At 34.3% G+C, this 17166-nt stretch overlaps 2 protein-coding genes across 2 annotated transcripts; both read right to left on the reverse strand.

The window, feature by feature from the left end:
- Window positions 1–824: 824 nt before the first annotated feature.
- LOC134698068 (uncharacterized) lies at window positions 825–4945 on the reverse strand. Its single transcript, XM_063560358.1, has 3 exons — window positions 2893–4945; window positions 1898–2130; window positions 825–899 (listed from the first exon to the last, which is right to left on the reverse strand). Exons 1-3 carry the CDS (start codon window positions 4943–4945, stop codon window positions 825–827), a joined length of 2361 nt encoding a protein of 786 aa, XP_063416428.1.
- An 8815-nt stretch (window positions 4946–13760) lies between these two features.
- Window positions 13761–16920, reverse strand: LOC134697289 (mucin-2-like). The gene is made up of 2 exons (XM_063559465.1): window positions 16403–16920; window positions 13761–14965 (listed from the first exon to the last, which is right to left on the reverse strand). The coding sequence occupies exons 1-2, from the start codon at window positions 16673–16675 to the stop codon at window positions 13943–13945; spliced, it is 1296 nt and encodes a 431-aa protein (XP_063415535.1). The 5' UTR covers window positions 16676–16920; the 3' UTR covers window positions 13761–13942.
- Window positions 16921–17166: the final 246 nt, after the last annotated feature.

Genomic DNA, 17166 nt, shown 5'->3' on the forward strand with positions numbered 1-17166 from the left:
AGAATTACATATAACTGTTATACATATATTTTGTCGTATTATGAAGCCGTAGTTTACAGCTTGTCGCCTTATTGTAAGCAATCAATCAAATACATAAGTTTTAGCATGAAAACTATACTTATTGTTATAAAGAAACATATTGTTACGGCCAGAAATCGCCTTTAAATTGTAGCCAACAAAAGACACAAATCAATAGTAAAATTTAACAATATTTATTATACAAAAGTTTACAAAATCTATTACACAAATATTACTGTCAACTTAACTGTCAAATATGAGTCCAATCTTTTATTTTTATCTGTATCCGGAAATCTTTCGGAATCCAATTTGAATATTACGTTCACTACTAATGTCACAATCCAGTATGATGTTGTTTGTAGAATAAAAGTGTCAATCCAAATGCTGTGAATACTAATGTCTATCAATGTTTATGTCCAAGTTTAATTATGAGAGTTTAACTTTAGTGTTTATATATATAGTGTTGTAATGGAAAATTCTAGAACACTCTATAATGGAACATTGTGGAAAATCCTGGAAAGTTACAACGGAAGTTTCTGGAATAACGTAGAAGTTTAAATTACGCATCTTTTATAAGGATCATTCTAGAAAGTTCCAATCATTCTGTGATTGTTCCAGAAACTAAACTGCACAGTTATAAGATTATTTGGTAAACAACTATCAGGCCATACAACACAAATTAGGCCAACATAAATAAACATAATAATTACAATATCATAACACCTCCACCCTTAAAAGAAGTTTTTGTGTAACAAAAACTTATCATGAATGATATGAACAAAAATACATAATATATACAAAGTGATTTAATAAGCTCTAGATAAAGCATCAGCTATTACATAATCTTTACCCTTAATATGTTTTACAATTACATCATATTCCTGTAACAATAAACTCCACCTAGTCAACCTCTGATTCTTGTTTCTCATTTTATGCATGAAAGTGAGAGGATTATGATCAGTATAAATAAGAATAGGATATACAGTGGGATTCAAATATACATCAAAATGTTGAAGTGCTGACAACATTGCAAAACACTCTTTTTCAATAGTTGAATAGTTTTTCTGATGTTTATCTAATTTCTTAGAAAAATATGATATAGGTTTTTCAACATTATCATCTGTCTCTTGATATAAAACAGCTCCTATTCCTACATCGCTTGCATCAACGGCAAGTTTAAATTGTTTTTCAAAGTCTGGAGTAATCAGAACTGGACTATTAATTAAAAGAGATTTGCTATTTTCAAAAGCTTTTTGACAATTTTCGCTCCAGATAAATTTGGAATCTTTCCGTAAAAGATGAGTCAATGGTTGAACAACAGTAGCAACATTTGAACAAAATTTTCTGTAAAATCCAATCATGCCTAAATATCTCATAAGTTGTTTTCTATTTGTAGGAGGTGGAAATTTGGAAATAGCTTCCACATAATAGGTTTTACTTGACCTTGGCCAACTGTATGCCCTAAATAATCAACAGTGGCCTGACAAAATTCACTTTTACCAAGATTAACAGTCAAATTTGATTTTGACAATCTATCAAAAGTATCATACAAATGTGTTAAATGCTGTTCCCAGCTATCACTACATACAATTAGATCATCAATATAAGCATAACAACAGTCTAAATCTTTTATAACATTATTGATCATTCTTTGAAATGTAGCTGGAGCACTTTTCATGCCAAACGGCATTACAGTATATTGAAATAAGCCATCTGGTGTAACAAAAGCTGATATTTCACGAGCTCTCTGTGTCAATGGAACTTGCCAATAACCTTTCAATAAATCAAATTTGCTCACAAATTTTGCTTGACCAATATTGTCAATACAATCGTCTATCCTTGGAATCGGATAGGAATCAGATTTAGAGACTGAATTTACTTTTCTGAAATCAGTCACGAAACGAAAAGTTTTATCTGGTTTTGGCACAAGGAGACAAGGAGAGCTCCATTCACTGTTACTCGGCTCAATAATATCATTGTCAAGCATATATTTAATTTCTTTTCTCATAACTTCAAGTTTGAGTGGATTGAGCCGGTAAGGATGTTGCTTAATTGGAGAAGCATCTCCTACATCAACATCATGACAAACAGAAGTGGTTTTGTTTGGCACATCTGGAAAAAGATTTTCAAAAGAAAATACCAAAGTTTTTATTTCTTCTCTACGACCAAAAGACAGATGTGCAACTTTTGAATCTAAATTCGACAAACTTTCTGAATTTTTCAATCTAACTGTCTCTTCCATAGTTTTACAACTAAAAGTTGGTTCAATTACATCTGGTTTGTCATGATTGTTCTCAAATTTAACCATGCCTAAAGTGGCAACTGGTTTACTATCACATAGTACATTAGTACGCTCAAAATATGGTTTTAACATATTAATATGACACACTCTATTTTGTTTGCGCCGACCTGGAGTTTTTACAATATAATTCAAATCATTAATTTTAGGACCACAATATTTAGCCTGTAAAGGATGTCCAGGAACAGGCAGAAATACAAGTACCTTATCACCAGGCTCAAAAACTCTGTCCCTGGCATCTTTATCATACCATATTTTCATCTTGTTCTGTACATTTTGTAAGTTTTTCTGAGCAATTTGACAAGCAGTATACAATTTTTCTTTAAATCTAGATACATAGTCTAAAAGATTCAAGTCAGTATGTTCAGTAAGCCACTTTTCCTTAATCAATTTTAACGGTCCCCTTACAGTATTACCAAATACCATCTCAAAGGGACTAAATCCAAGGGATTCTTGAACAGCCTCTCGGACTGCAAAAAGTAGAAAGTGAACTCCATCATCCCAGTCTTTGTCAAATTGAAGACAAAAAGTTCTAATCATGTTCTTCAATGTTTGATGAAAACGTTCTAATGCACCTTGAGATTCTGGATGATAAGCACTTGATCTGTACTGAGCAATCCCTAACTGGTATACGACTTGCTGAAATAAACCTGACATGAAGTTTGATCCCTGGTCGGACTGTATAGACTTAGGAAGTCCTACTAATGTGAAAAATTTGATCGAAGCTTTGACGATAGTAGGTTTCTTGATATTTCTGAGTGGAATAGCTTCAGGAACGCGAGTAGATGTACACATGATTGTCAATAAATACGCATTTCCAGTCTTGGTCTTTTGTAAAGGTCCAACGCAGTCAATCAGAACTCTGCTGAAAGGTTCGTCAAAGGCTGGAATAGGCAGAAGTGGTGCTGGTGGTATTTTCTGGTTAGGTTTACCAACAACCTGGCATATATGGCATGATTTGCAGTATTCTGCAACATCGTTTCTAAGTCTGGGCCAGTAGAAATGTTGCAATATTTTTAGGCAAGTCTTCCTTATACCTAAGTGTCCAGCCAAGGGGGTGTCATGGGCAAGACCAATAATTTCTTGCCTATAAACTTTAGGCACCACCACTTGGTACACCACTCTCCATTCCTCCTCTGGGGTAGCATCAGGAGGCCTCCACTTCCTCATTAAAATGCCGTCCTGATGGAAATAGCATTCTGCCACTTTTTCTGTTTCCTCCTGTGGTTGAGCCCTCTGGATGAGCTGAAGAACCTCAGGGTCTTTATTTTGTTCTTCAAAAAGGTTCTTTCTGTTTAATGAATGGCTGTTTACGTCCGGCCATGGCATAATAACATTCTTGTTATCACTAGGTGGTCTTACTATGGCCTTTTCTGAGCTACCAGGACCTTCAATGTCAGCTATGAAAGTGCCAGAAAGGTCCATGTAATCAAACTTGTCTGTTTGCAAATTCTCATCATGTTGTTTTCTAGCCATCGCCCTAGTAACAACACAAGCTGGATATAATTCAGCATCATCTTCAGGTGATTTAACATCCACCACCGGTTCACTGGTAACAATTGGTTCAGCAACCACTTTGTTACTAGCTAGATCATTTCTTAGCAATAATGTAACACCCTCAACAGGGAGATTAGGACGAACACCCACAATAACTGGTCCAGTTATCAAATCTGACTTCAGATAAATACGATGGAGAGGAACATCTATACAACCCAACTCTACACCTTGTAACAAAACGGAGGCACCAACAGAAGTCTTCTCGGACAAAGGCAACACACCTTCTAACAATAAAGACTGAGAAGCTCCAGTGTCCCGTAAAATCTTAATAGGCTGAAGAGTGGTATCATCAACAATAGAAACAAACCCATCAGACATAAAGGGTTTGTATTCCTCCATGTAATCACAAAAACTGGACTTAAAAGCCTGACGCGCAGGGCATTCCAATGTACTGGTAATATAAGGTGTCGTACAAGCACTGGTCTTCGGCTTATTATCTCGTTCATTCTTCTTCTGGAGTCTAAAACAATCAGCCATCAGGTGACCAATCTTCTTACAATAAGCACAAGTCAGTGACTTCTTCTCAAAAGTATCAAATTTTGGACTAGACATATTATAACTGGACTGACTCTTATTCTGTGGAACAGGCTTACTATCAGTATGCTCAGTGCTTTGATTTTTGTAATTTCCACTGGAAGTATTAACATTTTGACCCTTGAAACTTCTTTTATGTGAAAGAGTATAATTATCTGAAATAACAGCTGCTTCGTGTATTGACTCAACAGTTTTGTCGTCTAAATGTGTTTTTAAGTCTAAATGAACACATTGTTTGAACTCTTCTAATAACATCAGTTGTCTTAGGTTATTAAAATCGTTACCTGTTTTCTTTGACGTAAGCCATTTATCAAATAGATCTTCTTTTTCCCGAGCAAATTCCACATATGTTTGTGAATCAAACTTTTTATAAGATCTAAATTTCTGTCTATATGCTTCTGGTACTAGCTCATAGGCTTTCAAAACTTCCTGTTTCACCGTGTCATAATTAGAACTTTTTTCTGGTGGAAGTGCAGCGTATATTTCAGCGGCCTTACCCTCAAAAACACTTTGCAGCATGGTAGTCCAATACGGCATTGGCCATTTCAAATTATTAGCAATTTTCTCAAACTGTGGAAAATATTTATCGACTGTTTTTTCACAAAATTTTGGAACCAAACGTATATTTTTTGCTGCATCAAAATAATCTGATTTTGACTGGACTTTAGTGTTGCTTTCTTCTTTGACCATTTCAATTTTCAGTTTTTCCATCTCTAGCCTTTCCCTCATTTCAAGTTCTGCCTGTTTTAATTTGAATTCATCTTCTTTTTCTTTTTCTTGTTTATCCATTTCCAATCTTTCCTTCATTTCCAGTTCTTTTAATCTAAGTTCATGTTCTAATTCAAGCTGTTTTAATTTAAAGGCGTCAACATTTTCGACCTTAAGATCAAGAGCCTCTTCACCTAAAATTTCTGCGTCAACTAATTTGTCTATAACCAAATTTTTTATGACTTGTTTTCTCATAGATACTTTAAAAACTAATTTCAGTTGTTTAGCAAGCAACACTAATTCCTCTTTCTTTAAATTATCAAAATTCTCCAGGTCTGGCGTTTTCAAAAATTTACCAGCATCAAATGCCATTTTGTAGAATTTTGTTGGCTAGTTATAATAAAAATACTAAACAAATTTTGAATAAAATATTTTTAAGATCCCGGACGAGCCCCCAATTTCTGTTACGGCCAGAAATCGCCTTTAAATTGTAGCCAACAAAAGACACAAATCAATAGTAAAATGTAACAATATTTATTATACAAAAGTTTACAAAAGGTATTACAAAAATATTACTGTCAACTTAACTGTCAAATATGAGTCCAATCTTTTATCTTTATCTGTATCCGGAAATCTTTCGGAATCCAATTTGAATATTACGTTCACTACTAATGTCACAATCCAGTATGATGTTGTTTGTAGAATAAAAGTTTCAATCCAAATGCTGTCAATACTAATGTCTATCAATGTTTATGTCCAAGTTTAATTATGAGAGTTTAACTTTAGTGTCTGTATATATAGTGTTGTAATGGAAAATTCTAGAACACTCTATAATGGAACATTGTGGAAAATCCTGGAAAGTTACAACGGAAGTTTCTGGAATAACGTAGAAGTTTAAATTACGCATCTTTTATAAGGATCATTCTAGAAAGTTCCAATCATTCTGTGATTGTTCCAGTGATTCCTAAACTGCACAGTTATAAGATTATTTGGTAAACAACTATCAGGCCATACAACACAAATTAGGCCAACATAAATAAACATAATAATTACAATATCATAACAATATGCATCCTTTTTTTATTAGAGGTTTCGTACGACTTTAATATAATATACATGTACATGTATAACAACAAACTAGAGTATACTGATTAACAATATAATAGTTGTTACAGTGAGGTTGAATTCCCGGTCATTTATTCATTATCCACACAGGAACTTGTCTCCGGAAAACATGTGTCTGTGAGGTGTACCTTAACCTAACTGTTGGGTATAGAGATGCGATTTTTTTTCTGATACAAGTGCTTGTCACCACCCAAAAGAACTTGTAGTCATCCGATGTTTTGTCAATACATTGATTGATTTTAGGATTGGTGAATGCTTGATTTCATCGTCTGTTTAAGGACAAAAACGGATATGGATAGCAAACGGCACTGGAGAAAAAAATGTATTTTTATTGAAATAAAACCTTTTAATTTTGCATAATTCTTTCAACATGAGGTTTCCACCACATAGCACTTGAGATATGTTTCATTTTTATTCAATTGCAACCTTTTGATAAGAAGCTCGAAGAGATACTTTCCATAATCCAATGAATCGACATACATGTTACGTTCCCCGTAAGAGCCTTAATCATTTCCGGTCAATCTGACCTCGTCTAGTCAGCCATCTATTGTAGAATGATGTCAATTCTTGGTTATAACAATTTTAAATTTAACATGAATGATTGATGTCAAGTTCGTTTTACGATTTAAAAATGTTCAATAATATTTTATAAATTGATTTTAAATCAATTTTACGGATTTAAAAATTTATTAGAACCGATCAGAAATTCCATCTAACTAGTGTATTCATATTGTTTAACGTGTCGTTGCGTGGTCTTTTTTGTTTGTTTGATAAATACTTTGTAATGAATAACAACTCGTTTTACAAAATTGCGTATCAGTTATTCTCATTGTCATGTACATGTACATTTGTACTTGTAGGATGATATGTGATTTTCCGATGGGGAGGGACAAGGGTTGGGAACTACAAAAAATGTATAAAAATCTAAATACATCCTTTACGAGAAATGCTATTTTCTGTTACAGACGCTTTCTTTTAACCTTGCGCAGACTTGAGAATATTTTTTTCAAGATACAAAATAATAAGTCCTTTCAAGAATGATCCCTACAGATTCTAAATTTTCTAAGGATTAGGATATTCAAATACTGTAAAATTAAAGTACTGTACACGTGCCTTTCTGACAAATTATGTTTGTGCCGGTCCCATATCATTAGTTTGTAATTCGGTGGCTGCCTTTTGTTGCTATTTAACATATTTGATTTTCGTTCATGATTTTGTACGTTAATTAGAATGTAGGACAGAAAGTCACAGGACAAAAAGTCACGGACAAAATTCACGGACAAAAATTCACAGGACAAAAAGTCACAATTCATTTTTTCTAATTATTTTCTTTGAATAAAAACCGCTTATTTCTACAAAAATGTTCTTGTATTTTTCTTGAACTATTGTATATAAACCAACTTGATCAAAAATTTCAAAGATGATCAAATAATTGTTAAAAAAACAAAATGTCAAAGTGGTTTGGCACTAAAATGGCTTCATGGTGCCAAGAAATATATCTTTTGCCCGATTAAAATTAAATAAATCTTGATTTTTCAAGTATAATGACACATTTCCTAAACTTTAATATGAATATATGTATTAAAAAGTAAATATTTCAAAATATTTCTCTTATATATTCAAACAATTGTCAACAAATTTTGTCCTGTGACTTTTTGTCCTATCAAATTTGTGACTTTATGTCCTGTGACTTTTTGTCCTGAGACTTTCTGTCCGTTTATCGTTAATTAGACCGTTAGCTTTCTTGTTTGAATTGTTTTACATTTGTCATTGCGGGGTCTTTTATCTATGATGAGCTTTTTTATAGATGACTATGTGATATATGCTTTGCTAATTGTTGCAGGCCGTATGGTGACCTATACACATTTACTCACTTACATGTATGGAGAGTTACAAATATATCTCATTGGCAACCATGACACATCTTCTTTTTATTATTATAAACGTTAAAAATAACTTATTAAAAGTACGAGCCTAAAATTCCGTAGTATAGTATTCAAATTGATCACTTTCTTTTAACAAGTTAATATTTCTTTGAAAGTACTTTCCTACAGTCGATATAGTGTGATTCGTAAGGACAAATCGATAGTGACCATGAGAAAAACGATTTTTGAAATTATATTAATTAGAATGTAACTAAATACATCATGCATACATACATATATGGCTTATATTTGGAAACACATACAAATACCTTTGCTTGTCTTTAGATATCAAATAACTTTTTAATAGGTGCATTGACTTGACGAGTTAAACTGCAAATATTACATGAATATAACAGTGCTGGATCAAGTAGGAGTCGAAGAGTGCATGTTTTAATAAATAAATGGATATTATTAACCGTCTCAAAATAAAGTATCCACATTCAAAGCGAACATTCGTGTGTCTTGAAAATTTTGAGAAACCATCTAAGTGTTTAATTAACAGTAATGGAACAAGGGTTTGAGCTTGTGTCCAGCGGCAAGTATAACACACCATTATTCGACGTAAATATTATAAACTATCATGGTGTAATCAGGGGGTGTACAGAATTTTACTCCGTTGTTGAAAATTACTTATATCCCGGATTACACCTAGATAACGAAGTTAATAATAATGAACAATTACTTTACTCATTTTAAAACCGGTATGTAAAATTGAAAAATGCTAATGAGACAATTTCAGTGTAACATTTCTTTTCAACGATGTTGCTGTATATTGTCAAATAACTTTTTTCCTTAAATTTTGGGAAATTCAGAAGAAGAAAAAATGTTCTTTCGAATTTTTCGGGAATTTTTTTCTTTTATTTTTACAAATTTTTGTTCTCAAATTTATTTATTTTTTAATATTTTTTTATTTTTTTATTTTTAGATTTTATTTTTAAATTTCTTTTGTTTTGCCAAAGATTTGAATAGCTAAACAAATCCTTGGTTTTGCAATTTTTTTCAATGTTAAAATTTTGGACTAAATTATATATATCGGGGTTAACAAGGGTGGATGTTATTTACACCGGGGTTATCAACCAATCAGATTGCAGTATGTTTGCTGCATAAAAAAAACAAACATATTACATATTTGAGTTGAAAACTTAAGTACAAAGGTAAAATTAATTAAAATGTAATAATGATAATCGGTTTGAAAAATAGTTGTTACAAATTCAAAAATTTCAAAATAAATCGGACTCCAATCATTTTATCATAATTTTTCTTCATTTTTAAGTACAAATTCAAAAATTTCAAAATGAAATCTAACTCCAATCAATAAATCATAATTTTCTTTATTTTTAAGTACAAATTCAAAAAGTTAAAATTAAACTCCAATTTATTTATCACATTTTTTCTTTGATGAAAATAGAAACATATTACAAATAATTACATCTTTTAATTAGATAGTGTTTTCACACCTTGTGATAAACAAAGCAATAAAAGTAGGGCACACTTTCACACCTAGTGATATACAAAGCCATAAATGTAGGGCACGCTTTCACACATGAAAGGTTGATATACGATTTATTATCTATCATGAAACAAGAAGGTGTATATCATTCGACGAAATGAAAGAAATTCACAATCATAATACTAAAGTATTAATCATTGTTCTCATAGAGCAGACAACGTAAGACTCCACAACATCAACTGTTAACTCAAATTTACGAATCTATACACGATGAGACATACTAGCCACGACAGCAAGTTAGAGATTATACGGCTGTATAAAAAGTCCTACAGCAACACAGAGATTAAGGTGTCATTAGAGTCACAGGGTGTGTCCATTAGCAAACAGGTTGTTAGCTATTGGGTTCAGCAATTCCGAAATGGCAAGTTTGATGCAAATTTATCACCGACCAAGTGGAAAAGTTCAACAAGCTTTCAAGAGCAGATGTACGCCTCGTTAGCAAGACATTAGCCAAAAAACCATGTACGACCAGCCGACAGCTTTACCGATTTTTGAAACAGAGAGGATCGAAGATCAGTCTTACAACAACGAAAAGAGCAATATGTCATGCTGGCTATACCAACACAAAGCCAAGGTGTGCTCAAATGGTTCGACATGTTAACAAAGAGAAGAGGGTCAACTTCTGCAAGACTCTCATTGCAGCAGACAACCAATTTGAAGACATCATATTTACGGACGAGTGTTCCGCACAGCTGCACAACAACAAAGTGACATTTTACAGAAAAATAACAGCTAACCGACCGTCAATTCCTAAGCCAAAGCATCCATTGAAAGTACATCTATGGGCTGGCATCAGCAAGAGAGGAGCTACTCCAATTCTCATATTTGACGGTATCATGACAGGAGAGTTTTTTACGAACGCCATCCTCAAAGATGAAGCTCTGCCATTTATCAACAGAAAGTTTGCGGATCATCATCGTTTCCAGATGGACAACGACCCCAAACACCGGTCCAGGGTTTCCAAAGACTGCATGGCTGCAAATGGCATCAACTGGTGGAACGACTGGCCTTCAGGTAAGTGTGTCTCATTATAAACTTTTTTGATTAGATAATGGTAATTTGATATGAAGGGTACCGTTAATGTTGTGACAGTTCGCTAATTTTTCTAGTACTAGTACTAATAATAAATTTTATTATTGATGTTATTTTCATAGTTAGATATAAGAAGATGTGGTATGAGTGCTAATGAGTCAAATCTCCATCCAATTCAAAATTTGTAAAAGTAAACAATTAAAAGTCAAAGTACGGAGTGTCTTTTGTGATTTTTATCACATTATATGCTGTACAATGTCTCGTGTGGGTTACATTGTCATATTTAAATATAATTGTTTATTGTAAATAACTCCCCCCCCCCCCCCCCTTTTGTCTTCAACAATATGCAGTGCTATCAATGTTACGGGTTGAGATATATTTGTTGGTTTGATTTTTCATTGGCATGACTTTTTGTGTAATTCAAAACAATTCATATTTTTTCATACACATGCATGTACAATGAAGTAAATAATTGCCATAAATCTGAAAAAAAAACTGTGGAGTGCATCTATATAACCAATCAAATTAACCTCTATGTTTATTTTCTACAGAAAGTGCAGATCTTAACCCAATTGAAATGGTCTGGAGCCAACTGAAAAGGTACCTAGCCAAAAAGACCTTGTTCACCAAAGAAGACCTAATCAACTCTATCCGTGAATTCTGGGCGGTGTACATGACCAAAGATCAGTGCAGTGGGTATATAGATCACATTTTTAAAGTAGTACCAGTGTGCATACTTATGAAAGGTCAAGCAACTGGCAGTATGCCGGACAAGCTCTTCCGATCAATCTCATCACGTGGCAGGAGTATTGGGTACTTTAATAACTTGTTGTGGTCACCGGGTTTTGAGGAAAAACGGAAAATGTGCCTGTAAACAGTCATCTATAGAACAAATTTCCGCAATGGACATACCATAAAAGAAGATTTTTACGTGCATAAAACCTGGAACGGTAGTGTGTATTGGACATTTTCACTAAAAACTCACATGTTTAATTATAAATATTGTACATTTGTATTATGATGCTAATGCATCCTTTCAAGGACTAATGATTGGTAAAAATGACTAATGTCTTATGTCTACTGTTATGAATTTCAGTTAAAATAAAATTATAATTGTAAATACTAATGTTACGCTGAGGAAGACTTATGTTGTTAACTTTTATGAACGTTTGTTAACTTATGTTAGAAATAATAATATCTATTTTTATGACTATTTGTAACTTATGCTGACAGTAATAATATTGTATATATCTTGTATAGTCTTTGTCATTTATACTTGATGAGCATTGAAAAGAGAATTTGAGGTAAACGTGTCAATGCGATTGCTTTAACAGACCAGACATATATAACAAATAAAAATGAGAGTATGAATTTGTACATGTACATCCATGACACATCAAACACACAAGAACACAAATCCTGATGGCATACATAATTCAGTAATTTTTACTTTGCCCTTTGCACGTTAAGAACCCTTGTAACAACTCTTTGAGTAGTCCGTAGGTGGCCTGTTGCAAGGCAAATTTTCTGTCCCTATCCAATATACTCTAATTTTCCAGTGGCAGTCCAAATTTCCCCGACCATCATCCCGAATGGCCTCTATTATGACACGACCTAACTAATGTGTTTATTGTTTACTTGTTCTCGTCTTGAACATGCATGAAATATTAGCCACTGGACGTTAAGCATCCAACAATCAATCAACCAGCCATTTTTAAAAGGGGTCCCAACTAAGAATAACCGGGAAGGGGATCAACTATATTTACCCATTCATATGCATTGTTCTTCCAAACAAAGGAGGTTCCAGCCCCTCTCTCCCGACTAGATCCACCACTGGCATACAAAGGTCTACATACAAATCTCAATGTAAATTCTAAATGTGGAATGTATTATCCATGTGGTTGCTGCTGTCATTATTGTTTTTTGGTTTATATGTGTTTTATCAAAATGTTTTTATTGATGTTAATTTGTGATGTCGGGACAGTTCAAAACTATCTATGAGATATTGGATTTTCTAAAACCCATCCCTTTATGGTATCCGGTCTGAAGGCAGATATTAATTTTTGAAGATCATACAGAGAGGACTTTATTACCCTTATCGCTATCAGTATTTCTTTTTTATACATGAACACCTGCTCCAATGTTTGCTTTTTCCGTCTTTTTGATGTGTCGATAACTCCTTAACAGTTAATACAAACAAGAGTGCACACACTGAAATGTCTCGCCTTCTTTATTAATCATTGGTATTTCCATATACCAAATATAGTTGACCTATTGCATATAGTATTAGAAAAATAATCCAAAACTCAAAAACTGAACTTTGACCACTGAACCATGAAAATGAGGTAAAGGTCAGATGATACCTGTCAGCTAGACATGTATACCTTACAATCATTCCATACACCAAATATAGTAGACCTATTGCATATAGTATAAGAAAAACTGACCAAAACACAAAAAATTAACTATAACCACTGTACCAAAAAATTGAGATCAAGGTCTGATGACACCTACAAGTTGGACATGTACACCTTACGCTTCCATGCACCGAATATACTAAACCTATTGCTTATAGTATCTGAGATATGGACTTGACCACCAAAACTTAGCATTGTTCACTGATCCATGAAATGAGGTCAAGGTCAAGTGAAAACTGTCTGACGGGTATGAGTACCTTGCAAGGTACGCACATACCAAATATAGTTATCCTATAACTTATAATAAGAGAGAATTTAACATTACAAAAAATCTGAACTTTTTTTTCAAGTAGTCACTGAATCATTAAAATAAGGTCAAGGATATTGGACGTGTGACTGACGGAAATTTCGTAACATGAGGCATCTATATACAAAGTATGAAGCATCCAGGTCTTCCACCTTCTAAGATATAAAGCTTTTAAGAAGTTAGCTAACACCGCCGCCGTTGCCGTAGCCGCCGCCGCCTGATCAATATCCCTTTGTCGAGCTTTCTGCAACAAAAGTTGCAGACTCGAAAAAAAAACTAGATTTACAGTATGAATATAGTTTTAATCAAAAGGTTACACAGGATGCATATATACACATTATATATAATCTCGGTATAATATCAACCCATATCATATATTCATATGCAAGATCATAGATGTACTTCACGAAAGAAGTGATTCATGAAAAAATGTATACAATTTGTACATTACAGCAATTGATCACACAATTTTAAAGGTGTACGATAAGTACGTAAATGGCAGAAATACATTTAAATATGATTTGCATCATTGTTTATAGTGTTCAGTGGCGTTGCGAGCAGCCTTCGACGACATCTTTTAACAGCAGGCCTTCTCAAAATCTCATTTATCTTCTGAATTACCGTATCTCGAAAGTAGTCCTCCTTTTGGCATTCAGGATAAAACATGGTGGTGTAATTGCTTACTGCCGTCTTTGTGTTTGGGCTTAACCCCCTTTTTCCGTTTACACAACCTCCATTCCAGTTATATAGTTGTCTTAGGTTCTCTGGACCAAACAGGTGTGGTTTCAATTCTCTCATAACAAGTGCGGCGAAGTTTCCTGCAGACTGTGACTTCCCTTTCAGCGTTAACAACCTGTCTTGGTCAATTACCATTCCAGCTGGATGGGTAATGGTATGTGTTGCTTCACTTCCATCGTCACTGTCTGCTGGTGGTGCAGACCAGGGTGTCTCCTGCCTTCTTCCTCTCCTAGACTCTTCATGGTGAATGTCATGTTTGGCCTCTAGAGTCTTAAGTCTGTTGTCGATGTCTGTTACTTTCATGTTTAATCGTGTGACCCCTCTCAAGATAGTGTCGAGGACATGAAACACCCTGTGGTCATCAGGAAAGATCGATCGATGGTTTACTGATGGTGTTGCTGGTGATGGTGGTTGTGGTGATTGTAAGTGAGGTTGTTGGTGCACTATTATTTGTGGTGATGTTGGGGGTGATAGTGGCCTTGGTCTAGATGTGGAATTTGTTGTTGGTCCAGAGGTTGTTGGTCTAGAAGTGGGATTTGTTGTTGGCCCTGAGGTTGTTGGTCTAGAGGTGGGATTTGTTGTAGGCCCTGAGGTTGTTGGTCTAGAGTTGGAATTTGTTGTCGGCCCTGATGTTGTTGGTCTAGAGGTGGGATTTGTTGTCGGCCCTGAGGTTGTTGGTCTAGAGGTGGAATTTGTTGGACTTAGGGATGCGGTTGTTGGTCCCGGTATTGATGATCGTGGTGTAGTTGGAGGCATTGCCCTTGACAAAACTTTGGCTAATGGTTTTGTTGATTTCTGACATATAATAAATTTTTATTTAGATTTTTTTTTACAATGCCAACGTTAAACAGATTCTATAACCGTTCATTATGTGTAAAGAGAGAAAAAAAAAGAAAGATCAAAACTGTTATATACTTAAAGAACTTCAATATTTTACCGAATACCAGTACATTTAGGTTTCGACATAGGGGTGTCACCTTTTAATCGGAAACAAAAGTCTGAGAACTCGTCAAATTAATTTTCGCTAATTTTAAATTACTTGAATAAAGAGGGTATCTACGCTGTACGGGTTTATTGGCGGATCCAGGACTTTTCATAATGGGTGCACTTGATGCATTGAGAGGATGTCCGCTACAGTCGTGCTTCGGATTTTTTTCCCGAAAACAATAAATGTTTGTGAGAAATTCCATATATTATTTTTAAATAGGTGACCCCAGCCCCCCCCCCCCCCCCCCCCCCCTAACCCCGCTCCCGACATATACATGCAGCGGTTTACGATGTCATATTGCATGTTAATATATTATTATATTATTCTGAAATATACACAAAACGTAAAAGTGAATGACTGCATGGTATTTTTTTACTTATGTATATGTCACCATAACTCAAAAGATAAACAAAAACATAAATCAGTGAAACTGATTGGTCGGAGGCGGGTTATTTGGAAGGGGCATAACTCTGAATAAAAATATATAAAATATATTAAACAAGACGTACCCTCTCTGCGCTCCCTATCGACTCTGGTACACGTTTTTAAATAATATTGATATCTTACTATGTCGAACAGACAACGAACAACTATAGTTTTAATTGTGTTGCTTATTATTATCAAAATCAAACAAAATCCAGAAATACACGATTTTCTATTTTGTATAAAATCCAATGACGTAAAAACCACATATCTCTTTATTGGTACGGTATCTTTTTCTAGTAAGAAATCTTTACTAAAACTAGTCGACTTTTGCTGTACGCAGAAAACAGATCTGAAGCCTTACGTTAAGCCTTTTTCAACTGATTTTTATATAGTTCTATCTTAAGTTGTACTGTTATACCACTGCCCCATGTAAGGGGAGGGTTGGGATCCAGCTTACATGTTTAACCCCGCGACATTATGTATGTGTGTGTCTGTCCCAAGTCAGGAGCCTGTAATTCAGTGGTTGTCGTTTGCTTCTGTGTTAAATATTTATTTGTTTTTCATTTATTTTTTCATATAAATAAGACCGTTAGTTTTCTCGTTTGAATTGTTTAACGTTGTCATTTCGGGGCCTTTTATAGCTGACTATGCGGTATGGGCTTTGCTCATTGTTGAAGGCCGTACGGTGACCTATAATTGTTTAAATGTCTGTGTCATTTTTGTCTCTTGTGGAGAACTGTCTCATTGGCAATCATACCACATATTCTTTTTTTATACTAAATCAGCAATCGCAGTTTAATTAAATTGGTAACATTTACCTTTGATGTTGGTTTGGGTTTTGGTATTTTTGTTGACCTTTTCCCTTTGGCAGGACGTCTGATGATTGGAAGGCTAGGGGAACCTGGAAGAGGAATCTCTATAAATTCGGCTGGAGATGGGGGTGGTGTTGGTGATCTAGGCGTTGGCTCTGGTGATGTTTGGCATTCTCTCTCGTTTTTCTGCAGCACCATCTCATTTTCTGTCCCAGACCCAATAACTAGGGCAGTGCCAATTTGTTTCCTATTGCCATACTGCACCTCATAGAGAACCATGTGCTGAATCTGAAATTATTTAAAATGAATTATGAAGTTAAATATCTATGGGCTTCTATAATATAATATTAACATGCTAATATAATGTTTTTTAGGGGAGAGTGTGTAGTACGCGTTAGATTTTTTTTTGTTTTATTAATTTTTTGGCGGGTTATCTCGATACTATAGGGATAGAACTTTGCACACGACATACAGATTAGTCTTTATTTATCAATCTATCACAGATATTAGAAGCACGTCATGGTTTGAATATATTAGGACCAATTTTCGGACCGTTTTGATAAACAGGCCCTGTACATTCGATATTTTTTTAATGAGTAGTAATATACCGTTGCAAATTAATGTACAATTTTTCTACATGTACATGTATAATAAACGAATTTACTTAATTATTGTCATTATTGGCTGGGAATATACATATCCATCCATTGTTAAGCTGCATATTCCCGTGCACTTATTACGTATACGACTTTCCGTCCTGATTGCGCATG

This window comes from Mytilus trossulus, chromosome 14 (genome assembly GCF_036588685.1).
Source record: "Mytilus trossulus isolate FHL-02 chromosome 14, PNRI_Mtr1.1.1.hap1, whole genome shotgun sequence".
Classification (NCBI taxonomy): domain Eukaryota; kingdom Metazoa; phylum Mollusca; class Bivalvia; order Mytilida; family Mytilidae; genus Mytilus; species Mytilus trossulus.

What these genes read in the sequence shown, in the direction of transcription:
- LOC134698068 (XM_063560358.1), bottom strand. Translation starts at nt 4,945, where the DNA reads ATGCCGTATTGGACTACCATGCTGCAAAGTGTTTTTGAGGGTAAGGCC. An exon ending in TTATCATCCAGAATCTCAAG is followed by an intron (nt 2,131 to 2,892) that starts GTGCATTAGAAC and finishes ATCTTTTTCCAG; the next exon opens with ATGTGCCAAACAAAACCACT. An exon ending in TCGTGACTGATTTCAGAAAA is followed by an intron (nt 900 to 1,897) that starts GTAAATTCAGTC and finishes TTATTGTTACAG; the next exon opens with GAATATGATGTAATTGTAAA.
- LOC134697289 (XM_063559465.1), bottom strand. Translation starts at nt 16,675, where the DNA reads ATGGTTCTCTATGAGGTGCAGTATGGCAATAGGAAACAAATTGGCACT. An exon ending in AACCCAAACCAACATCAAAG is followed by an intron (nt 14,966 to 16,402) that starts GTAAATGTTACC and finishes ATTATATGTCAG; the next exon opens with AAATCAACAAAACCATTAGC.